This window comes from Scardinius erythrophthalmus, assembly GCF_964197995.2.
Source record: "Scardinius erythrophthalmus genome assembly, chromosome: 20".
NCBI classification, from domain to species: Eukaryota; Metazoa; Chordata; class Actinopteri; order Cypriniformes; family Leuciscidae; genus Scardinius; species Scardinius erythrophthalmus.
In genome coordinates, this window is record NC_138240.1 from 7,099,694 (window position 1) to 7,126,227 (window position 26,534).

The 26,534-nt window shown below is 36.9% G+C and overlaps 1 protein-coding gene across 4 annotated transcripts in view; it reads right to left on the reverse strand.

The window, feature by feature from the left end:
* Nucleotides 1–26,534, reverse strand: part of dab2ipa (DAB2 interacting protein a) — a 116,996-nt gene that overhangs the window by 88,575 nt on the left and 1,887 nt on the right. Inside the window, exon 3 of one of the 4 annotated variants that reach the window (XM_081348382.1) lies at nucleotides 26,340–26,466. In XM_081348382.1, coding sequence (XP_081204508.1) covers nucleotides 26,340–26,466 — 127 coding nt within the window. Of the gene's footprint in view, nucleotides 1–16,308; nucleotides 16,318–23,283; nucleotides 23,472–26,339; nucleotides 26,467–26,534 lie in introns of those variants that run through there. The other 3 variants (XM_081348383.1, XM_081348384.1, XM_081348385.1) reach the window with 3 other exon arrangements.

A 26,534-nucleotide genomic window follows, 5' to 3' on the forward strand; every position in this document is an offset into this window, starting at 1 on the left:
TAATTTGCTTAGTCAGTATTTTGTCTTGTATTTCAGAAAAAATACCTGAAAGTCTCTATGACATCTTGATTGGGGTTACTTCTTTGGTATGAGTCAATGGGATTTGGTTATATTACACTTCTCCTCAACAAGCTGCATGACCTACGGTATCACACGTGGGTCAAGTTAAGCACCAAAGTTTAATACTTAGCATACACTAAGGAATGGATTGTCTTGGAGAGAGGAGAAATTGGGGATAAAAATCTTTTATGGAAATAGTGTTATGTTGAAGCCTGGAGGTGGCAGTTTCCTCAGTATTCTCTGAACCTCTTGCTGTCTTCTTCCACACACACACACACACACACACACACACACACACACACACACACACACACACACACACACACACACACACACACACACACACACACACACACACACACACACACACACACACACACACACACACACACACACACACACACACACACACACACACACACACACACACACACACACACACACACACACACACACACACACACACACACACACACTTACTTATCTGTGCTCAATCAGTGCAGGAAGAAGAAAAGGCCCCTGGAGGCTGTATATTTGGGAAGTTTCGATTCACCATAAGAAAAAAAGGAAAAACACTTGTTTATGAACTCAGCCGAAGCAGCGAAATACTGCTGAAGGGTTACAGCAAAAATGGATATATATTCTTACAGCAGCAGAACTTTAAAAACATTATTCCTGCTTCAGGTTAACTCATAGTGAAGGTGAAGTGATTTAAAAGTAATACTTTTGCTCCAAGTATCAACATTTTTAAAAACATGGATATGGAAGGAAACATGTCATGTTTTTTCTTAGTCCTGATTTGTAAACTGACACACTAATAGAGTCTCATGAACGCGCACGCCACGCAGCCATGCACAGAAGACCAACGGCCAAGGTCAGGATTTTTGTTAAATAATACATTCAATTTCAGTTTGTTTGTCACCCAAACCTATTGTATACCCCCAGAACACTTGTAATATATAGCATGTGTAGCATCAAACCATTTTGTGATACTTTTTTGTTTGCTTTTTTTAAAAAAGCTTGATGCTGGTTGCTGTTTCACTGCCATTATGTGGACGAGCACGAGTGGGACATTTTTTAAAAATTCTCTTTTCGTCGTTCAAGAGGGGGATACGGTATTAGAACAACAGCAGGGTGAGTAAATGATTACTTAATTTTCATTTTAGGGTGAATTAACCCAAAGCAAGAGACTCTCCAAATAAAGAGCTGAATGGGAAAAAAAATATCATTGGGTCTGTCCAGAAACTAAAGATGAATATATATAGTTACTGTATATAACTGCAGTTTTCCGAAAAGCATTTTCATTTGCTCACGGTGAACTGTCTGACTAGCATGCGGGCGGTGATAGCCAAGTCTGTGCTTCTAAAGGGCAAAAGATTCAGAGTAACACTGATCAATTCAGACGAGTAGGGAGAGATGGGATGGGTGTCCCTTATTTTGCCACACTTAAGGTGACCAACCTAATTTTAAAAGGATTTATTATTATTTTTCAAATATACAAATATGCAAACCTGTGTGTACTTTTTCATATTTGGTGACTTTTTGTGAAAAATTTCGATTTTGTGGGTGGTCCTAAAAGGAGGAGTTTGGAAACTGATAAAGCACTGACTCAACTATTTTTAACGGTTGCTAAACTAAAAAATATAATCCAACAATCACACAATGTCCCATCAATGTAGACCAGATGAAATTTATAATCCCCTCTGTTCTTTCTGGAGACCAATTCTTGTAGTCTTATCTATAATATCTTTAACATATGATTACTTTCAATATAAGACAATATTCCCACTATAGCCTCAAAGCAAAGACCAGGAAAGGTTTGCTCTTGTGAAACCAATATATCAACTGATTAATCAGCCATTATTTGGCTGTTGAACTACAAAATAATTATCTTAATTATTCTAAGCATTATCAGTATTTTGTACTGTTTGCGAAGAAGAAATAAATGCTTTTCAAATATTTTTTTTTTGCATTCAGTCTTGTCAATTGCATAACTTCCTGTTTAATAAAACATTTGAGCAACATTTGATTAGTGTGTGCCTCATTAGCTATTATTATAAGTGTATTAATGGTATTATCAAATACAGTTTACATGCCAATTTGAGGACCTACTGAAGAGGACATTTTTATGGATTATAAACCTGGTCCCTTCAAATGTTGCCTGCAGTGTCACTTGATTTAAAATTATAAAAGTATCACGACATGTTCCAAACCTTTAAGCACAGATCAAAGAAAGGAGGAATATCTGAAACCTGGGCACCATTTTACTCAGACACCAAACGCACACTCTATTCTGATTGAAAACTATAATCAGTCAAACATTTCTGTCAGTTCCTCAGAGCACTTAGATTTCCATCACTCTCTAGGGCAAATTCTATTATACGATGGATATTAAGTCAATATGATCAGAAAATGAAAAATGTCACGAATGCATAAGAGTACAATGGCACCCTCTGTAACCCCAGCAAAGCACTCTTTTCATCCAAGATAGACAGAGAAAGATGAAATCACCCTTGATAGCAGTGCGGCAGCATCTCCGTGACAGAACATTCTGTCTATGCCTGGACCGGCCCAGAAGTCTGTAGTAGTACCACCTCCTCCCCAGAATTCTCCTCACTGCCCCTGACATGCTCTCTGGGTCTCACGGCCTTCAGAACGATTGACTTCAGAAACTGCTGGAAGTCTTCACTTCAAAAGCTCCTGTTGAACTGAATCACAGCCAGTAGAGTTTGCATGTTCTACAGATAACTGCATCTGATTCTGCAAGTCAGGACTGCTCTTCAAATGACATGCTGGAGAGTTTCGAGAGAAAAGGGGAAAAAGAAGGGGGGTGCCAACTCCTCCCCACAAATAACCTCTTGTGATTTAGGAATGAAAACTACAGTGAGGTGTAAATTACAGTGCAAACATGCCTTGAGCAGCTCAAAAAAAATTATATTGAACGCATATATTAAATTACAGGGATAGTTCACCAAAAGGTGAAAATTCTGTTTACTCACACTCACATTCTTCCAAACCTGTATGTTATAGTTTTCTGTGAAACTGATTTTGATCTGATCTGATTTATATCTTTGAGCTCTGTTCAACAAAAAGTACATAGACACATCTGTCAAGCTCCAAAAAAATGACCTAAAACAGCATAAAAAACAAGTTAACCGTTTACAATAAGGATTCATTTATTTACATTAGTTAACTACATTAGTTAGCATGAACTAATCATGTAAAATATTTCTAAAGCATTTATTAATATTAGTAACAGGTGTGCTCGCTATACACCGATGAATACAGAAACTAGTGACTTAAAATGTGTCAAAATTTGTGCATGCTTTAAAACTATTCAAGTTGTTATCTGTGCATTAAAAGAAACAGATAACTTACATTTTGGTCTTACACAAAACTGATTTGGGGGCACTTTCATGCTAAATGTATGGTGGTTTTATGTCCTTTTTGTAGCTTGACAGATATGCACACTAAGTAGTTCCCATTTTTTCCCATTATTGTTCTAAATAAATGTATACTTAGCTATAAGGAATTCTGCATACAGGCTGACACAACTGAAGACCGAACAGGAAGTTTGTCCCTTCACACACCCTCAGTTAAAAATCCAATCTGTTAACATGTTTGCAGTGCTCTGACAAGGCATTTGACCCTCTGACCTCTACGACAACACTAGCCGGTGATATAATGAGATTTACGAGCCACACAAGAACATCTCACCTTCCTGATGAAATCCTTGTTTCTGAGAACCAAATGTCAATAACCTCTCAAACAGAGACGGAAACTATTTTTTAAAAATGATTTATATGCACCCATCACAATAAAGGTAACTGATTCATGCAATACTGTACGTATAACAAACCACCATGCTGTTTATTTTTATATCTAGGCAGAACATTCAGCTCCAAAAAAACTTCTTTCTCAGAAACCTCATAAAATGACCCATTCCCTATTTCTATTTTGTAAAAACCTAATGAATTGTCATTTACACTAGCGTTCAAAAGTTTGGAGTCAGCAAACATATACTGTATATATTTTTTATGTTTTTGAAAGAAGTATCTTATGCTCACCAAGACTGCATTTATATGATACAGTAAAAACAGTAATATTGTGAAATATTATTACAATTTCAAATAAATGATTTCTATTTGAATATATTCTAAAAAGTAATTTATACCATGTGATGGCAAAGTTGAATTTTCAGCATCATTAATCCAGTCTTCAGAAATCATTCTAATATGCTTATCTGCTGTTCAAGAAAGAATTCTTATCAATGTTGAAAACAGTATTGCTTCTTAATATTTTTGTTGAAACAAATTTGTTTAATTTTTTTTTTTTTTTCAAATTCCTGGATAAAAAGTAAGTTGTCATAATACTTACCCTTATGTTGTTCCAAACCTGTACTTGTCACACTGCTTTCTTCTATGCAACAAAAGCATATACAATAGTGATCATGAGCTGTCAAGCTCTACAAAAGAGACTATAAACGACTCGCTCACTATGTTCTAAGTCTTTTGATAGCTTGTGTAAAGAAAAGACAGAAATAAAAGTCCTTATGCAATAACAATTGCATAATGTACCTCTCAAATGTCACAGATGCAGAGATTAGTATCAATGGCATCAAACAGCATTGGTTTGTAAGGGCAAATAAGTGGAGGGCGAATGGGCGCAAAGTTATCATATGGCCTCACAAGAGTCGTGGACCACTTTTATTATAGTTTTACAATGGTTTTTGTCCTTTCTGTAGCTTGACAGCCAAGAAAAAGAGTTTTGTGAACACAGCACAAATGTCATACAGGTTTGAAATAACATGAGGGTGAGTAAATAATGACATTTTTGGGTGAACTATCCCTTTCAAACAAACTTTCATAACTCCAACAGCAAAATGACAAGCCAAAAAGTTGCAGATCAGCATTACCTGCCGTCGTCAGTGCTTCTCCGAACTTCGAGAGCAGACACAATTAGAACTACAAAGTTAAAAGATTAGAGGGAATAATTGAATAGCAGAAGTGCTAAAGAGAGTAAGAGTCTTGATCCGAAGCGTCTCTCGTTGAGTGGGAGCTAATGGATGGGGGGGTTGATGTCTTGGCAGCTTAGTGACAGAATATTTCTCCAGTGAGAGGGAAGAGATCAGGTCTGTTGCATTCTGGGTCTTTGTAGGAGGGTTGGTGAGTAATGGAAGGAGCCGGGGGAGGCGGCAGGAGCCACTTTCATTCTCTCCTGATGCTCAGACACTCGACCTCAGTGTGAACTTTCTCATCAAGAGAGGACGAGAGGATGAGATGGAGAGGCTGGTGTAAATCTGTCTGCTCGGCTTCTCAGAAGAGCTCTGCACTGGAATAAATGTGGGTAATAAGAGGTCTGATATTATTACCCATAGTGCAGTTGCTACATGCCACCTGAGACTCGGAGTCAAGCTAAAGGAGAATATAGAGGAGGGCCATTAAGTTGAGCTGTGTCTGAGTGATGGACGCCTCTGTGTACTGATGCTGCCTGCTTTACATGAAGACATCAAATGAAACGTTTATCTCTCCAGAGATATAAAAGCAAACAGAAACAGTGGAACCAAACTTTTGGTAACCGTCAAAAACACATAACGTCACAACGTCTTGAAATATGAGTCATGGCATTCATTAGCCAAGTCACTGTCATTATAAAGTCAGTGTAAAATTGTCTTATGGTTCTAATTTGTCACTTAAGACAAAAATGAAAAAAAGACAAAAAGGATCCCCCATAAATAATAAGTCCTCTTACAACATGAGACAATTAAGAGATCTCACACATAATGACATAATTAACGTAGGACAGGGTGTGATTTTAACCATTAGGATTGGATTGGATCGAAGTTAGCTGTTATATTTTTATTAATATTTTGCCCTGCTCATTCAATTTTGTACTCCAAAAAATTACTTCTTGATGAGTATTTAATTTGGTTTTAACTTGCAATATACGACACAAATACCATGGGACCATTCTGTGATACTTTTAATGCTTTGATACTGGTCCCTATTCACTGCCATTATATGGACAAGCACGAGCAGGACATTTTCTAAACATTCTCCTTTTGTGGTCCGAAAAAGAAAGAAGGGCATACACTATTAGAATAACACAAAGTTGAGTAAATGGTTACTTAAATTTATTTTTTAGGGTGAACTAACCCTTTAAGGATTTTTAGTTATTTTAACTGGAAAATTAGACAAAATACATACAAAAAAATAGATTTTTTGCAGTGTGGTTATGTCAACATGAAGTCAAGAAAGCTACAGTCAGGGTTTGCACACCTTTTCCAGTTATCTGTGATTACTTGATACAAATGATTAAAAACACGAATTAATAGAGATCATTGTTTTGGGCTGAGCATAACTAGAAAACCTCATACTACATGACGTTTTAAGACAGTATTCAACAAATATTTGTAGACCTAGAGGAAATCACAATTCTAAATTTTCCTTCTATTTCCAGGTGGGAACCCGTTAAATTTAAAATATTAATTATGAAAACAAACATTATTATTATTATTATTTTAGAATAACATGCTCTAATGAGTTATGCATACTAAGACAAGTAACACTATTTAAGAAAGCAAACAGAGAATATTTTGATTTCATAATGCCTTAAAGTGGAGGCCATAAAACAGAAGGAACTGGGAGTAAAGTGTCCAGTTTTATGTAAATCACCTTGACCAAATTAATCAAACAATTACTTCTTTCCATGATTCCTGCTTTCACCACACTCCTAAATCTTTACCTCTACTCTGCTAGCCCTTTAATAGGCACTAACCTATTACTAAGCTGAGGTATAGGCCTACACATCAGCTTGCACACTAAACAGCTATTCAGCCTCAGAGCGCTGGAAGTACACTGCTGTAAATATCAGACTGACTTCAGGGAGCCGACTGACCAGTGTGCAGCCGGTAAATGCAATCAAGACATGACTTCAGTTCTCTGCCCTCGGGCCTGCTTCAGAGACTGCACGATTGAAGGGAAAATGTTTACATCCAGTGCCCCCCTCTGGACCAAAGTGGTAATAAAAAAAAAGAGCTGGATGCAATACCATTAGAGCATTCCCTCAATCATCAATTAAAGACAGTAAAAATAATACAGATAGATGGATATTAAACGTTAAGATTGACAGATAGACAGAACAACAGACAGACAGACAGATTTAGCAATATTCAGACAGACAGAACAAACGAACGACAGACAGACCAACAGTCGGACAGAATGACAAACAGATAAGACCAGTAATACAGATAGATGGATAATAAACTTTAAGATTGCCAAATAGAATGATATACATAACACACACAGATAGACAGTAAAAAATAATCCAGATAGATGGATATTAGACTTTTGACAGACAGACATAACAACAGACAGACAGACATAAGGAATAAACAGACAAGGATAGACAGAGAAATATTATGATAGACAGACATACAGACATAACGATAGACAGACAGACAGACAGACAGACAGACAGACAGACAAAACGACAGACAGACATAACGACAGACAGACAGACAGACATAACGACAGACAGACAGACATAACGACAGACAGACAGACAGACATAGCGATAGACAGACAGACATAACAGACAGACAGACAGACATAAGGAATAAACAGACAAGGATAGACAGAAAAATATTATGATAGACAGACATACAGACATAACGACAGATAGACAGACAGACAGACATAACGACAGACAGACAGACAGACAGACATAACGACAGACAGACAGACATAACGACAGACAGACAGACATAACGACAGACAGACATAACGACAGACAGACAGACAGACAGACAGACAGACATAACGATAGACAGACAGACATAACGATAGACAGACAGACATAACGACAGACAGACAGATATAGCATTATTTAGACAGACATACAGAAATAACGATAGACAGACACAGACAGACAGACAGACAGACAGACAGACAGACAGACAGACAGACAGACAGACATAACGATAGACAGACAGACATAACGCCAGACAGACATAGCATTATTTAGACAGACATACAAACATAACGATAGACAAGACAGACAGACAAGACAGACAAGACAGACAGACAAGACAGACAGACAGACAGACAGACAGACATAACGACAGACAGACAGACATAACGACAGACAGACAGACATAACGACAGACAGACAGACAGACATAACGACAGACAGACAAACAGACAGATAGACAGACAGACAGACAGACAGACAGACAGACAGACATAAGGAATAAACAGACAAGGATAGACAGAGAAATATTATGATAGACAGACATACAGACATAACGACAGATAGACAGACAGACAGACAGACATAACGACAGACAGACATAACGACAGACAGACAGACAGACATAACGACAGACAGACAGACAGACATAACAACAGACAGACAGACATAACGATAGACAGACAGACATAACGACAGACAGACAGATATAGCATTATTTAGACAGTCATACAGAAATAACGATAGACAGACACAGACAGACAGACAGACAAGACAGACATAACGATAGACAGACAGACATAACGCCAGACAGACAGATACAGCATTATTTAGACAGACATACAAACATAACGATAGACAAGACAGACAGACAAGACAGACAGACAGACAAACAGACATAACGACAGACAGACAGACATAACGACAGACAGACAGACATAACGACAGACAGACAGACAGACATAACGACAGACAGACAGACATAACGACAGACAGACAGACATAACGACAGACAGACAGACAGACAGACATAACGACAGACAGACAAACAGACAGACAGATAGATCTGACAGCAGAAAGTAATTGTATGAATCAATGTGTGTGCAATCCACAAGTGCAAACAGAAAAGTACAAGTGGAAAAATAAAATATTCAAACAAACAATGTCTGCTGGAGTGATGGAACAAACCGAGACAAACCACAGCTCCCACACTGAGACCACAGAATGAGGACAATCGGAAGGACCTCAAGCTGCGGACAGGAACTCACGACGGCCACAGCTCAACACCACACAATGGCAACATCTGAGACAAAATATGCAATAACTTGCTCTTCCTCTAAAACCACGTTTCTTTTCGGTTGATGTGCAATAGACCAACAGCTCTTTGGGCATTGTTTTATGAAATACTCATGCTCATAGTCACTTTAGATGTAATATCAGAGTTAGAGTTAAGCCTTCATGAGTGTACAGAGTTCACTGAAAGGTACATTAGGTGCTTGGGTAGTAGTACAGAAAGATCCTTGATTATTTTGCTGCTGTTTGGAGTTTTGTATTTCAAGTTTTTGCCAGAATGGACTCCAACTGCCAAAACCATCAACCAGTGAACACCCATAATGACATTCTTTCTGTGATGATGTGACAATGTGAATTAATGAAGCAATGAAAACTAGGAGAACAAACGCATTAAGTGAGATGAAGTCTGCCAAAGAAACAGTGTTCTGGACACACTGGCCTAGACTGTTTATTGCTTTGAATGAGACTTAAAATGAGTCTAAATGATTGTGCAATTATTGCAATAATGCCAAGTTTGGTAAGAAACATTTTCAGTTACATTTAGTCCTTTCAACTTGAGAGTCTGAAGATACTCCATTAGTATTGTTGTTTGGCTGAGTGAGAACTATTTATGTTATTTTGGCAATCATTAAAAAACTCTCACATGAGCTGTACATGGCAGTTATTATGAAGCTCTGGAGAGAAGCTAGACTACACCACAGCCTGACAAAAAAATAGAAAAGCAAGCGCCAATGGAAAAGCAAGGAACATACAAACAGATTTTGAAACACCACATGAAAAAGACCAGATGATGAAAATGACTTTGTCTCCACTACAGTGCAGTAAAATTAATTAATATTATACAAACATTTAATACAGGGGCTTTTTTTTTCAATGGATGTATGGATGGAATCATGACACTTCATGAAGTTAGTAAAGAGAGTGAGCAGAGCTCAAATATAAGATTCGATCTGTTTAACATTTTTAGTCACATCATAATTCACATTTCTAAAAGATAGAGAATCTTATAATGATAAAGAATAGGTAGCTGTGTTTAAACTTTTGAATGCAGGTTCATGAGCTCTATAGTGTATAAATCACTCAATTTAATAAAGTAAACACAGACCAATTTTCAGAAGGAGGCAGTGGCTATTTTTCCCCTTCCTTTGAGCTCACTGTGTTCTCATAGACAGTCCCTCCAGTTTTTCGCGATTCCACGATCGCTGAATATCTCTAGTTTAATTAAAGTTTCAATGCATTTTTACGTGGAGATGTTGCGGGAAAAGGGGAAACTCCTTTTCCTCGATTTACTGAAGCCTATAATGTAAAACGCATTTTGCAGCTGCACAGCTAGCACAGTGAGTGTCTGGCTCACTCATTGGCTGTGCTGCGGCAACTGCACATCCAATGGCGCGGGCGCCTCGTGTGCGACAATGAGCTAGCATCACGCCATTACACGTCAGAGCCCGCCAAGGGGGCGAGGCCTAGCCTATATTAGTCCCTGAAAAAACGGCGTTTTAGCAGGTTTAATGACTGAAGCGACAACTTGCCAGGTTAGTGCGGCGGTGGCCAGCTACGCAATACTCGTTCCCTACTCTCAGGGAACTGGGGTTACGACAGTAACCGAGTAGTTCCCTTTCGAATGGTCACTTTGTATTGCGAAGCTATACATAGTGGGGACGCCATGCAAAACTCCGCACTATAAGTAACTGGTTGCCTTCTGCAGCTCTGGACTCCTCAACAAAAAATAATAAAAAAATAAAAAAAAAATCGCAAAATCCTGGAGGGACTGCATAGAGATTCTCCAGCATGAATATGAGGGGAGAAATTGCAAAATACAGATGAAAAGAGGCAATGCTTCCAGTCGTGCTGTGGTTGGTTTATTACCCTGTCAATGCACTACTGCCTGCCTATCCTGTTCAGTCTACAAATTGGCCTGAATGGGTGAAACTGGTGGAAACAGACTAATTACAGAGTAAACAAATCGCCCACTTAAATGGGTGTTCATATGGAACTGGAATGCAAATTTTACATTGGAGAAGAAAAAAAAACAACAGCAGAAAGGAAACTTTGCCTCCTTATTTCAGAGGTCTGTTACACACCACTAATTTTACATTTTACAATAAAAATCACTAAATAAAACTAAACACTGAAGTACATTACCAGCAAATGGCGAAGCATCCGACATTAGGAGCTTATTATTATAACACTCCAAGTCTCCAACTTACAAGAAAGTGTTGACAGAGCACCAAATACTATGCATTCAACTTGCATCATAATCTCTGAGACAGGACTTCAATCACTGAGTTACATGGGGCCTAGTAGTTTACTGATGCTCTTGGGTATTTGCCACTTGTAAGCGCTCCACCGCTCTTACATCATCTAGCCGTCCCCTGGAAAGCAAGAGGCCCTCGGCCACCAGACACCATTAACATCAAGCTCCCTGAATCCCAGGCAGTCATGCTGCATTTCCTGCAGCAACAGTCAAACAAGCTCATGAATCTCTTCCCAGAATAAAAACCAGCAGTTTGAACCAGCACCAGCACCAGCAGTAACAGCCTCAGGGATTTCACACGTTCCATCTCTGTTTATATGGGCAAGAGTCACATATCTGTTGTTCATTTATCTCAAGAAATTACACAATCCCTGGGAAGACAATGCAGTTTATAGAAGCCCTTGTGTGATTTAGATTTAGAAATGGATAAACACATTCCATCAGTTGTTCAATTGAAAGAAGATTCTTTCATTATTTTTGTTTTTTCTCTTTTACATGCAATGAAAGTAAAATAGCTGTTACACTAAAAAATGCACTATAAAAGTATCAAATGGTCCATGCAACTTCATTTTCAGTGCATGATGAAGAGCAGCTCAGACACTGCGAAATATTTTAGTAACACTTTAGTTTAGGGTCCAATTCCCACTATTAACTAGTTTCTTATTAGCATGCATATTACTAGGATATTGGCTGTTTATTAGTACTTATAAAGCACATATTCACATCTTATTCTGCAAGACCATATTCAACATCCCTTAATCCTGCCCAATACCTAAACTTATCAACTACCTTACTAACTATTAATAAGCAGTAATTAGGAATTTATTGAGGCAAAAGTCATAGTTAATGTTTAGTTAATAGTGAGAATTGGACCCTAATCTAAAGTGTGACCTTTATTTTAATTTAATTTTATTTTTTATTTTTTTGTGTGTTCCACTGAGGTAAGAACGTCACATGGTTCGAGTAAATGATGACAGAATTTTCATTTATAGGTGAAGTAACTCTTTAAGGAACCGGCAAACATCTGGTTAATTCCCACCCCTTCAAGCACATAAAGCAGATAAAAAGATTTTTGGAACAGGATTCAAAAATGCATTAAGACCCAAACTAATCTCATGTTCAATACAATCACGGCCACAATTGTTTTCCCCATGCTGGAGGAATTGTTTCCTCCATTTTTGCAATTATTCCAATTACAGAGAAGAACAACATAGCTACACTAATGGCTGCTGAAGAAAAGACCAGCAACATGTTGTTCTGATTTGTTTGCACTTGAAGTAATTTTCTTCCGGGTTCAGTTCCAGCAATGATCTCTTGAACTTGTGGGATCTCACATGTAGCACATTTCTGGTTTGACCCAATTTCAATCTAGTTTATTCTACATGTTCAGAAAATCTTAATCATACACAAGACAGATGTTCTCAAAGGGTTTTATCCCCTGTGATAATCAAGATTTCTGTAGCAACTACTCAATTTTGTATTGATGGTCTAAAACACGTTTTGCCTCAAATATAAAAAAAGGTGTAAGTACGTCAACAGACCACCCACTCGTTTCTGGCATATTACTTATCTGAACTAGTAGAAAGCCTTGAAGGCATATTCACCAAAAAATCTGTCATCATTTACTCTCCCCGTAACCCATTCCAAACCTGTATGAATTTCTTCAGCAGAACACAAAAGAAGATATTTCAAAGAATGTTTGGGTCCAAATATTAGACAAATTTCATTAAAATGATTGAATGTCAGTTTTCCAGTGAACTAGAGTACATCGCAATGCAACCAAAATTGCCATTATGATGTTATATTGTAGACTCAAGATCTTCCAACATCACTACACTTTAAAAAAGTGAAGTGTGTAATTTCTACACTATAGCGTCACCAAATTAATGTGTAAAAATAATGAGGTTACCCAAAAACTCCCTGAATGCTGCTAATCGACAGGATTATACAAAGATAGCATCAAATATAGTTTGACTGAAGACTAGTTTCTGCTTACCAAAGTATAGACACAACTGCTAGTGTCGCACATGGACTCTCATATAACCCTGAGAACTAAATTTATTACTGTCAAGGCCAGAGCAGAATAGACTCCTCAAGAATCTCAGCACTTTCTGGCATGCTGTCTACTGTCCTTCAGTCTAATCTAAAACCGGAGAGCCTATCAACATCATGCTAGTGGGCACATGCACAATCTCACATAAAAGCAGCGTTATTACATTAAGCTCAGGTGTGATGTTACTTCAAACAGGAAATACATCAAAGAGGTACATAAGTGGTCCACTTGTGTCTACAGGGGTCTTTTCCCTGGGGCAACCAGGGCAAGTTATGCTGAACGTGAGCACTCTAAATTATGATCTATAAAATGGGCCATGAGAAGTATTTATAACCCCTGGATAGTGGATGAGGCTGCATTTCCAGACGAGTGAAAGCAATTCCACTGTAGCAGTCAAACTATCGTCAAATATCTGTGCTCAGCTGCCGATATGCATCCTGCAGAACATCTCGGCTGCATTGCTCAGTTGATTAATTGGACTTTGGCATTTCCCTTTTGCTTTGGTATGTTAATGAACGTCTAGCACAATGGACTCCATGCCATCAAAGAGCCATGGATAAAATATGCCAAACACCTGCTTGTTCCAACATATCCGCAGTCTCTGCCAGGGTCTCCATTAAACCCCCGCAATAAACAGACCCAATGCTTCTCTGCCATTGGCAGTAAGTCACGATTTAAGAACTGAGATTCAAATTGTTGAATACAAATTGCATTCAGATTAATCACAGTAAGTCTGCAATCCTTGTGATTAACATGAGAACTGACAAACATGAGATGTCATATAAAATGTATGGGAATACAATTTATACATCTTATACATTTATATAAAAATCATTATAGATTTTAAACAAAATAAATTACACAAATATTTTATCTATATAAAATGTGAAAAAAAAAAAATATAAATGTAGGTTAATTGCTGATTGAACTAAAATACAATCAATAAATAACATTTCTATTGATTTTTATAAATATTACATATAAATATATCAATAATATATCATAATTTAGTTTTAAATTATGAGAGAAAGAGAGAGAGAGAGAGAGAGAAAGAGAGAGAGAGAGAGAGAGAGAGAGAGAGAGAGAGGCACAGGAAATAACAGTGGAAAAATATAAAATAGCCATTTGTTTATCAGCAGATTATAAAACAACAAGGTCTGCATCATCATTTTAGTTAATTCCTGATAGAACTAATATATAATAATATATAAATTACATAGATTTATATAAATGAGATGATTTACATAAAATATTACATAAATAGTCTGATTTATGAATACACACACACACACACACACACATACATACATACATACATATATATATACACATATATACATATACATATATACACACATATATATACATATATATATATATATATATATACACACATATATATATATATAGAAATAGAATCTGGACTAGCTAATATTTACTTGACTGGGGAAAGACCAACATTTGTTTAATTATTTGTCAAAGTTGCATTTAAATAACATTTTTAAATAAGGAATAAATTCTGATCTCAATCTTCTCCTAAATTATGCTGCTTTAGTTAGGAAAATTAGTCAGAAAACTGCATTTTGGTCCAGCTATTGCAAATTCAAGAGTAAATGTCGGTCATATGGCGTTTTGACCAGTCTTGGCTGGATTTGACCAGTCTTGGACTTGTTCCACAATATGGAAATTTAATGTCAGCCAAATTGTTGGCTTGAGTGACTAACAGCCTTTGTCTAGTGAGAGTGTCATAAAGCAGAAATGGAAGAGATTACAAAAGAGGCTGATATGCAAAAAATAATTCCTGGTAGTGATAGCGCATAATTGATGGTACTCTGTACCAATGAGTGTCAGCAAACTATGAAAACTAATCTCAAACAAAATAGCTATGACTGCGATTTTTCTATTACACAAAAAAAGTTGTCTTATAACAACACTTACGTTATAATACCGGTTTCCTGGTACCATCTACACAAGTTTTGCAAGACACACAGAGCAAATCTCCCAGAATGCTCAAGGCCAGGGCAAGCCTATATTTAACTTTGCACAAGAAAAGTCTTGTTTGTGATTTCGGAACGCTGTCCTTTGCTCAGCTGTTGTCAGAGGTTGCCAGGAGACGGGATCAATAGAGGCACTATATCAGCCATCTCTGAAGCACCACAGCTTTTATAGTTCAAAGCCAGGCTTGGAATACCCTTACTTTAGAGTAAAACAACATCCGGACAAAAAAGGGGAGGGTAACATGGGAGAGTATGGAGAGAGAGAGAAAGAGAGAGGCAAAGGGAATAACAGCAGAAAAATGGAAAAACAGAATAGGAACAAGATCCATTTGATCATCAGCCGAACCTAAAACAGCAAGGCCTGCATCATAAAACGTTAATTGCTGACAGAGCCAATATACACCCTCGGATTCAGAGTTCTGCCAGCCAGAGAATAATTCCCATGTTTCCACACAAGTTTACTGGCTGTTTAAAGCTTTTCTGCTGTGCATTTCAAAGATCAGGAATGTGACTGTAAAATGGATTAACACTATATGTTACACATTCAAACTGATTCCTGGAAGGCATATTTCACATCACCTTATAAGGTATTAATGATTTTTTTATTCTAATCTTCTTTTAGAAGGAAAAAGTAAATAAATGGCACAAACATGATTGCCTATCTTTTCTAAAAATGCTAGTTTGATCAGTCCACAAGATCATAACGTGACCCATTTTATGATTCCGACTACTCCCCAACAACCTATGCGAGATTACATATCCAAAGTGTGGGCTTAGCGCACCATTTGGGATGGGCCTCGGATGTCCAAAACTTCCTGTTTGAGCCTGAAGCGTACGGCATGCTGTTTTAAAAGAACTAGTACTTCACATCTTTTTGGAGCCCAAAAACAGCTCCTTCTCACCTTGGTTGCCCATAGGGACATCTTAGAAATAGGCCAGTTTCTGAAGCAGGTCACCCCATCCTGTGAAGAGAATAATCAGAAACAGAAAGGACGACGCTCAAGCTGAAGGACTCAAGGATGTGTCCGGCACTATCTCAGCTCCTTATCGAGATATACAAACAATACCTGCCTGTTACATCCATCTGTGTGCTGTTTCGGCCTGCACACGGTGGTGGAGATTACCACAAGAATTCTAACACGCCGCTCAGGCCTGCCACATTGTGCGGCAAGCTGACCCTCCCACTTTTGGAAAGAAAGGAGTATGAAAGAGGTGGGTGGGGGGTTAACAAGAGGGACAGTGGTTACTTTTTTCCATTTTCATGAGCAGTTAGGGGCCTAGTAACAGCATTCTCTCTCTCTCTCTCCACCATCTTTTCGGGAAACGAGCCCCCTTTGGAAATCTGAATTCCTCTGGAATGTCAGCCAATCAGAACGCAGGCTCAAGGGAATGTGTTATGGGAAGGTCTGGGCTCTGACACTTTAATCTCCCAGTGAAAAAGTTCCAATACACACTTTTTACAGTGGCTTTGGAGGGGTTTATAATCAAATCAGTCAATAAAGAATATGTTTTTTTGTTTTTGTTTTTTACTCTAGTGATTTGTGGTTCTACTGAATATTACTACTTGAAATTAGTTATGTAGAAATGTATATATAATACATTTGTATCAAAAAATGCTCACCATAAAAATCTATATCTATAGTGCTTCAAATTACACCAAATATCATTTAGAATGAATATTACAAAACTGCTTTTAATTTAACTGCAAAAATCTGCCTAATTTCCAAAAAAATTATAATAATAATTCTAACAGGCTCAAGTAAACATTTTATCTCGATCATTTGACTATAATTTACCGGCTTAAATGTATCAGCCTGTTTTATTTATCAGACTGGTTACGATAACATTAAAAAGTCACAATGTGGTCACTGATATACTGTATGCATCACGGCTAGACTTCATTATAAGTGTGTAACTGTAAATGTGTTTTCTGTTTTTTACAAACTGAGGGAGTAGTAAACATTTACTATAGTAATGTGGATGCCAGGCATATTGTTGTCCATTGACTCCATACACATAGTAAATAATCTGGAATGTGGAATTAATGTTTGGCATACTGAGCCATGTATCCAAAGAACAACATAAAACCAGGCACCCAACATAGTGTTTGCTGATCGTGTGAAAAACGCTGGCTTTGGTGACATCTGTTTCAAATGACGAGTTAAAAAGAGAAACAAGTAAAAACACACATCGATACAGAAAGGGGGATGGGTAAAACAATGTTTCCACGGTGATAAAAGCTCTAGCCACCGGACATCCTAGCAACAGTTACAACGCTTCAGCAATCTGTGGTTCAGTGGACATAAAAAGCTCAGCTCACAATGTGCATTTGCTTTACTTCATGGCACCTAAAACCAGCTCTCAAGGGTTCATATTGCACTACAGCAATAAAGGACATCAAATTATCAGTGTCTGAAAGCTGTCTGGACGCCGAGACATATAATGTGCATTGGGCAGACTGGACTGTTAATGTATAAGGCACATTTACTGCAACATTTGCTGTTCTAGCTGTTAGGATCATTATGAGAACGCAAACTAAAAAGAAGTCATTCTAATATAAAGTAAACATGAAACATACCATTTTATCATTGTCACTAGTAGGGCCAATTGCATAAACATAGCCGCTAAGCTGAGACTGTGTCTTAACAACTAGTCTGACCAACTAGCAATTAATTAGGGCTAATCAGTCTTACTTTTCAGATTCAAATTAGACCAATCTATGTCTTTTTGTAACTGAAAAATTAGATGAGCAACTTGTAAGACTAGTCTAAGCACATTATGCAAATGACCACATTGCATGAGGGCCGGTTGCATAAACTGTAAAAACTAGTCTTACAAGTTGGTCATAAAAATGTTTTCTTTAAGACTGTTCATAACTGCTTTAAGTCAGTTACATTAAAACATTGATTGGTCTAAGTTGATATTAAAAAGTAAGAATGATTGCTCCTTCACTAACTGCTAATTGGCTGTTTATGCAACTGTCTGATATTACCTGAATTTAGCCACTTATTCTGAAAATTCTGCCTCACCAAATAAAAAGCCAAAATAAGCTATGCTTAGTTACTAATGGTTGTGATATTTTTAATAAACTTTGTGAATCCTTGTGGGCGTTACATATCTATTTGAAATGCCGCTGGGACCAATTAGTTAAAATACTATAACTCTGTTTTGTCACAATGAAAATGAAAGCTACTTTTTCAAAAGGCTAAATTGATGCTTTGAAACTGTAGCTTATTCAGTTAATTGTAGCTACTACTCCCCATATTCAAGTAACATCCAGTCCCCAACAATGGTTGTGATCATAAAATAAGCTCAACAAAGAGACAAGTGACTTGACGTACAGTTCTAGTCTAAACATCATACTAACTTGATAGAGAGCTGGGATTTGGGCAGCTGCTGTTAGCAACACAAAGCCACTTCTGTGAAGCATGTGAGGTCAGAAAATTCTGTAAGATATACGACAACCAGCTGGGCCAAGTTCACATTCAAAGGAAAACTGACTTCAAGTTCAAAATGCAATATGCCCACATGGATTTATTATGTCTCACATGTCAAAGATCCTTCACATCTGGAATAAACAAAGAAAACACTCATTATTATTATTTATGAAATGGGGCTAAGTATGGATAGTGGAAGAGCTGTATTCAGTACATCTCTGAAACAATTCAAAATGTGTCTCTGCAAATCTCTAACAATGACCTTATCATTGAGGTCCAGGATTTAGAGCCTGTTTCGCCCACCTACTCCTGATTCTGACGCATTTTACAGCTGCCCTTTTTCAAAATGTCCTTTGCTTTAATGGCAGCCATTCAGGATTTGGTAAAGGTCAACCTTGTGTTACTTAAACTTTCATTGGGACCAAGATGTAAACCACAGCTATAACTTCCATAGACCTAGAGGGACACATGGCTTGGTATAAAACACTGAGAAACAATCATTAAAGGGCATTACATTTTAACAGTTTGTCCTGTTGAACATGGTGAACGTGGTAGTTAAAATTAAAAACATGAATTTGTCATGTAAAATTAGATCTAAGTTCTGAAATCACTTTTTGATGGCATACGATATTTACAGAACCACAAAACATCTCTGTTCAGTTTATTTCTGGATGTCTTATCCTTTCAAAAGCAGATATTAAGCCATTACAGTGTATCTTGAAGTGATTTGCCCTACTATAAAACAGGCATCCACTGTACTCCTAAAATATAGCCTCAATGCTATGAGAGAGCTCTATTGTTTAATCTTCCCTCCTGATAAATCTCAATAATAATTAATTATTTGAATACTATGCAATTAGGGGAGTGCTGTTCCCTAGTCTATGGGCTGAATAAAGACCAGTTGACTACCCTCAATTACCAATTATGACTAAACTGGGATTTCTCACTACTGATAAAAAGCCTGAACATCCATCTTACCAAAGGCATAACTGTGAAATTTCAGGGAAGATTTTTCAAGCTAGCCTGGAATAATGCTTCTAACTTATATTCAATGAAAACAGATTCAGAGTGTACTGTATCTGTGATTTACTGTCACTGTTTATTTGTACATTAAAGAGGTCATATTCAACACTTTGTAACATTTAATACTTCTATATTTGTATCAACCATTATCATTCTGACACTTACAGTTAGACTATGATTTAACTACTGCACATTTAAGACATCTATACAGTTTAAACATTTGGGATCAGTAAGTGTCATCTTAAAAAAATAAATAATAATAATTGACCATAAAGATTTTTTTACATTGTTACAAATAATATTTAAAGCTGTTGTTTTGAACATTCTATTCAAATTCTGAAAAAATGTATTCGAGTTTCTGGAAAAAATATTAAGCAGCACAACTGTTTTCAACATTGATAATAATAGGAACTATTTATTGAGCTGCAAAGCAGCATATTAGAATGATTTCTGAGTTATTTTAGAGTTATTTTAAATTGTAATAATATTTCACAGTATTCCTGATCAAATAATTATAGCATTAATGAGCATTACTACTTTAAAAAACATATAAAAAATATTACCAATCCTTTTGAAAAACAAAAACAAAAAAATAAATAAAATAAAAGTGGACCAAAAATAGACTAACTGCATTTTAAAGCTGTAGTGTGTAATTTCTGCACACCAGTTTTAAGAAACAAAATTGCACAAGAAAAACCCGGTTTCTAATCATTCCCCTATTCAACAGTGTCAATGTTGCTGTGTCAGGCCTGAGCTGCATTTCCCAAAAGCATCGTAAGCCTAAGTAGCTTGTATATAAACTATTGGCAGCAATAGTCTCAACGATCTACTTAGGCTTATGACGCTTTTAAGAACAATGTTTTAGTAATGCCATCAACCCCTAAAAAAGTAGTTTTCTTATTATCTCTGCAAATTAAGATGAGAAAGGAGAAAAACTACACGCTTCAGCTTTAACCAAAGGATAACAGGAGGTTACCATAAGACAAGCTATCCAGGTTATATGCCATAAATAATACAGTCCTGGATTGAAAGAGTAGAAATGTTTATTACTGAGTACATCAGTCACATTGTGTGTTTGGAACATAGCCAGTCCTCATGCCAGCAAATGAAATGGATAGAAGTCCAAAACAAAATGTTGCTAAACGTATTTCATGAACAAAAGCAGGACAATGTGATGCTTTGCAGTAACAATTGTCAAACAGTCATCAGCGGCACCTGCCAAATTAAACAGCAACAGGCCTAAACGCTGCATAAAACACGGGGTGGGGCATCAGGAACAAGATGGAGAAAATTATGACTGTATCTGACTAAAGGAGATTATGTCCATCTTGATATATCACAAGGATTATGCTCTTCACAAAGATTGTCACCATTCAGAGCCATGTCTGGGATGTTTAATCCTCAGCAAAGTTACAAGAAGGATTGCTTTGAGCCCAACATATATTTACTGGATTTTTTTTAACCAAATATTCCTAACCAAAGTGAAGCAACAAACAAAAAAATCATACATCCCACCAAAACCAAATGTTTCAGATGGTTTCTTTGCTTTTCATTGTACTGGAGGTGTTTCCGAAACTTTTCAATCATAGTTCTTACACTAGTTACACATCAATTTGTATTCTCTATTTGATCTCGGAGCAAAAGAGCTCATTTAATTAATAATTCAGTGGCTCAAAACATTTTAAACTTGTGCTGAAATGCAAAATTCACATGGGTTATGCTAATGAATATCTGAACAATTCTGTTTGATTTTAGATTCCTGGGGAAAATTAAAAAATGATGAACATGGCAGAGCATTTCCATGTCATTACCAACAAAATACTTTTAAATTAACCTATATGAACCATAAATTACACTACAAAGATGTTGTACAGTAAGCCAACCCCTATGCAACTCAAAAGTAGCCCTAAAATAGATGCACAAGAAAGACAGCACTTAAAGAAAAAAATAGACTTTTACTTCACTCTTTATCTACATGGACTCTATGTATTCATCTGATGGGATAGCTAACTATTTTATTCCCTTACCCCTTTGTATCCCTTTCAAAACTCTCAAACAATTTGAAATAAAGAAAAATTGTGGTCTGACAAGCTCTGAAAAGTTCATGACAGTTTGCTTAAAAATGAAAATTCTGTCATCATTTATTCACCCTCAAGTTGTTCCAAACTTGTATGAATTTCTTTTTTCTGCTGAACACAAAAGAAGATATTCTGAAGACTGTTTGTAACCAAAGAGTTGATGGACCCCATTGACTTCAATAGTATTTTTTTTTTCCCTACTATGGAAGTCAATGCTGCCCTACAAAGGTTACAAACATTCTTCAGAATATCATCTTTAGTGTTCAGCAGAACAAAGAAATTCATACAAGTTTGGAACAACTTGAGGGTGAATAAATGTAGAATTTTTTAAAACATTTTTTTGGTGAACTATCCCTTTAAGGGTCCATGACACATGCTGCGTTCTCACCATGTCATAATTACTGTAAATGCATCTCTGCTTGCTTTCGAATCGCTCTCGCTGTACTTTGATGTCATACACCGATTGTCTGCACAGCACCACTTCAATTTGAACACACCTTAAACCTGTAGTGGCCACGTGGTCGAAGTCGTAGCTCTCAGAAAATTACGAGTTTACACATTGTAATTACACGTTCAAGCACGTGAAGGCTTTTTACAGTTCAGAATCGTTAAGGTAATTACGACATGGGGTGAACGCACCTACATAGCTCATCTCAGCCTACATGAGTGTCACATCAGCATGAACATAGACAGCAATAAATCCTTCAAAACAGTCCTGAGGGTGTATTCAGCCTCATTGAAAAACATTAATCAACAAAACTTCAACCAGAACTAGTTCATTCCTGAATACGATGGCGTAAATGTTTTCGAACATAACAGGGTGGCACAGGTTTCATAGCAACATTTCAATGCATCTACTAATTCAACTTAGTTTTATATCAATTAAATATAAAGTAATTCAAATGCTTCTGGTGCACACAGAAAGTTGAAGTAAATTTGTAGGGTGTAAGTAATGGCTTTCAATGCTGTTGGACAGAAAAGTGAACTCTTGGCCTGTTGTGGATCAAATTTCAGGTTTAACGCATATCAAGGCTTCAGCCTGTCTTGATGTAACAGTAGCCACCTGAGCGAACACATCTGTTGATGTTACAGTGTTTTCATCCGTTCAGTTAACAACAAACATGTTCTAAACCCTTCCTTAACTGAAAAAGACACATTTTAGGACATAATTACCCACATTCTGTAGCTCACAGTTGTAAAAATACAAAAACTGCAAAAAGCGGACAAGCTCTAGCAACCTGCACTAATCTGTTTCACAGCCCCACATACACAAGCTCACATCACTGGCTCTCAACACTTCATGTGCTTTGTTAAAAGTGTATCCAAGTTCTCCTCTTACCATGGTGGCCGTCCAGCGCAAGTTTGTTGTCCAACTCCATAACTTCAAAGACAGGCAAAATCAGACATGCTCTCAGTGCCAGGGGAGGGGAAGACAGCAACGGTTCACGGGGAGGGTTCTCTCTCTGCCTCGTCACCCGTTTGCCAGAAGAGCGCTGCCTCCCGTGCAGCCTGCCTGCGCTCCGTTCTGGCTGGAGCGTTGCATCTGGCAGTCGGAGCAGATCTGTGCTGGGCTGAGCCACTTCTCTGGGCCCCACTCACTCCCACATGAGCGCCAGAGCTCTTAAAGACACAGCAGGGATTTTTTTCCCCTTTAAATCTTGATTACTTGCTTTCTCTCTCTCTCTATGAGAGCATGCCTTTCTACCATCCTCTAGGTCTTACAGCTCAGTCCTGTTATGCAGTGCACTGTCATGTTATAATTTTATAAAAAAATATATATTAAGTATTAATTTAAGCTATTTCTAATTTCAATTTAGTTTAAGTTGATTAAAAATGAAACAAACTAAAATATATAAAACCTCATAAAAGCTATACAGGCATATTATAGACATGACACAAACACAGAACAAAATTACTAAAACTAAATAAAATTAAAGTGAAAACAGATCATATAAAAACAAAATCTAATTCTAAATATTATCAAAAACTCTATTTTACTGCTGTGGCTGTTATATGTAGTTTCTAAAATGAAAAACTGGCAATTTGTAAAGAAATATTCCAGGTTTTTCTTCATTCTTTCCTTTCTATAATCCAAATATCAAACAAAACGTGTTTTCTTAGGAATACTGCTTTCATTGCTAATCAATTTATAGTTTGTTTGTTTTTTTATAGATTTTATAGTTTCACTAAACATCCTGTTAGTTTTTTGTAAAATCCCCAAATCCCACCTTTTTTTGGAAATGATGTTAGCAATATTAGCAATGATTTGAATGAATTATTTGATGTCTTGTTAATTTTCTTGTAATCGTGTAAATAATCAAGTTATAATTAATAATAATAATATATATAACAAAAATGTAAGTCCCTGGGCTTGACTGGAGCATTAAGGCTGGTAAATCTTAAAAAAAAAAAATACTTTATTAAACTGCACAATAAAAAAAAAAGTTACAAAGTTCGAAAATGACTGCAGAACGATAAAGACTAATAGAGAGAATCTAATTGTTCACATTTTGCACGTAATGAAACCAATATAAATCGGTATAATGGTCCATTCAGCACCAAATTATTCTATATCTATGTCTATTTCATAAGAGAGCTATTACTGTGTAAAGAGGGAACAAAAAACTGGAAATATTGTTTATGCTTATGTCCATCATACGACCAAATCTCACCCAAGTGCTCACGACTCATGAGGAGCATCAGAGGCATTATTACTGTTTACAAATATACTTTCTTCAAAACTACTCACTCGTTCACTCAACCATGATCCAAAACAAAGTTAATGCTACAAACAAGAGCAGACACTACAGCACTTTACAGACTTCACATCCTGAATGAGGACAGAACCTGAAACTTGAAATCCGATCAGAGTGCAACATATTTCCAAAAATCCAATTTTAATCGGATTTCAAACCACATATGGATATCAAGTGCCTTACTCTTACGAGATACGAAACAGATTAGGATGCCGCTGATGTACAGGGGCGTGTGTGTGTGTGGTGTTAAATGCCTGTGTCTCTGCGGGGGGGTGCAGTGTAAACGCACAGAGACATTTGCTGAGTCAGCAACAAGCTGTCAGTGTCTGACACCAGCATTAGCACAACGCTGAGCTGTGATGACACTACGGCTCACACAACAGAGAAGAATCTCACTGAGATCTGAAGAACAGTCTGGAATGAGATCTTTTGCCAAGTCAGTGTTTTAGGATCTACCCATGAGCATACACTACCATTCAAAAGTTTGAAAATAACTACTTACTTTTTCAGCAAGGATGCATTTAATTGATATATTCATGAAAGTAAAATTTCACAATATTACTGTTATTATACTGTATATTATGCTGTATTTTTTAGCAAATAAATGCAGCCTTGGTGAGCATGAGACCTCTTTCATAAACAAAAAAGTCTTACGAACCTCAAATTTGAAAAGTTAGTGTGCATAACATTTATATAATGCTCTTGGGGGAAATGGGTTTCAAATCATATTTTTAAATAAAGACAAAAAAAATTAACTGTGATAGACAGACAGACATAATGATAGACAGACAGACAGACAGACAGACATAATGATAGACAGACAGACAGACATAATGATAGATAGATAGACAGATAGATAGATAGATAGATAGATAGATAGATAGATAGATAGATAGATAGATAGATAGATAGATAGATAGATAGATAGATAGATAGATAGATAGATAGATAGATAGATAGATAGATAGATAACAATAAACTTTATCTAGCTGTTATATAAACATGCTGGCCTATTTAATGCAATAGTTCTCTTTAACCTTTTCACAAAGCAACCGTTGGCATAATGTGTCTCGTCCCCAAATTCAATGGCATTGTGAACCAGAGCCCCTATTAGGCAATTCTAAACAATAGCCATCCTGTAACACCATCATAATTATGCCTCCCACTGCAAATTACTGGTCTGCAGCCTGTCTGAGACAGATCTGGACAAACGGAAAACAGTGAAGTCTACAGTGTGTTCCATCATGCTCCATTTCACGGGTCTGTCAATTGCCGTCACATCTGAACTTTAACACAATGAAGGCGAGGGTATAATTTTGAAGTTCATATCACTAAACATCTGCTAATATGAGTAAAAGAAATATATTCTGAAACATTACATGAATAGTGGCCAAATCTTATTAACTTACACACGTTATCCCTGCCTTTAGCACAGCAATGAGCAGGTCAAAATCACTCACTTAGAACAGTGTACTAGACTAGCATAAAGATACTATGGTAAAAGCAGAGCAGATTGGCAGCAGCACTCAAGTGATCACATGTTTACTTTTGTCTTCCACTTTGCCACTCTATTACCTTTAAAGACTATTATAAAGACAGTTTTTTCACTGCAACAGGTGTGCAAGCAGATCCTACTCACTGCTATTTCTGGTTTGAGTGCTCTGGTCCTTACGGATCTGAACTCCCTCGGGAATGCTGGTGCTACGTCGCAGGAGCCATACAGTGCAAGATTCAGCGCGGCGCTCTCGGAACAGCAATGGACTGATCTAAGGAAAGGTCACAGAAGCCGTTCATAGAGTTATAGTGTTGGTGGGCAAAGGCCTACAATAATAGA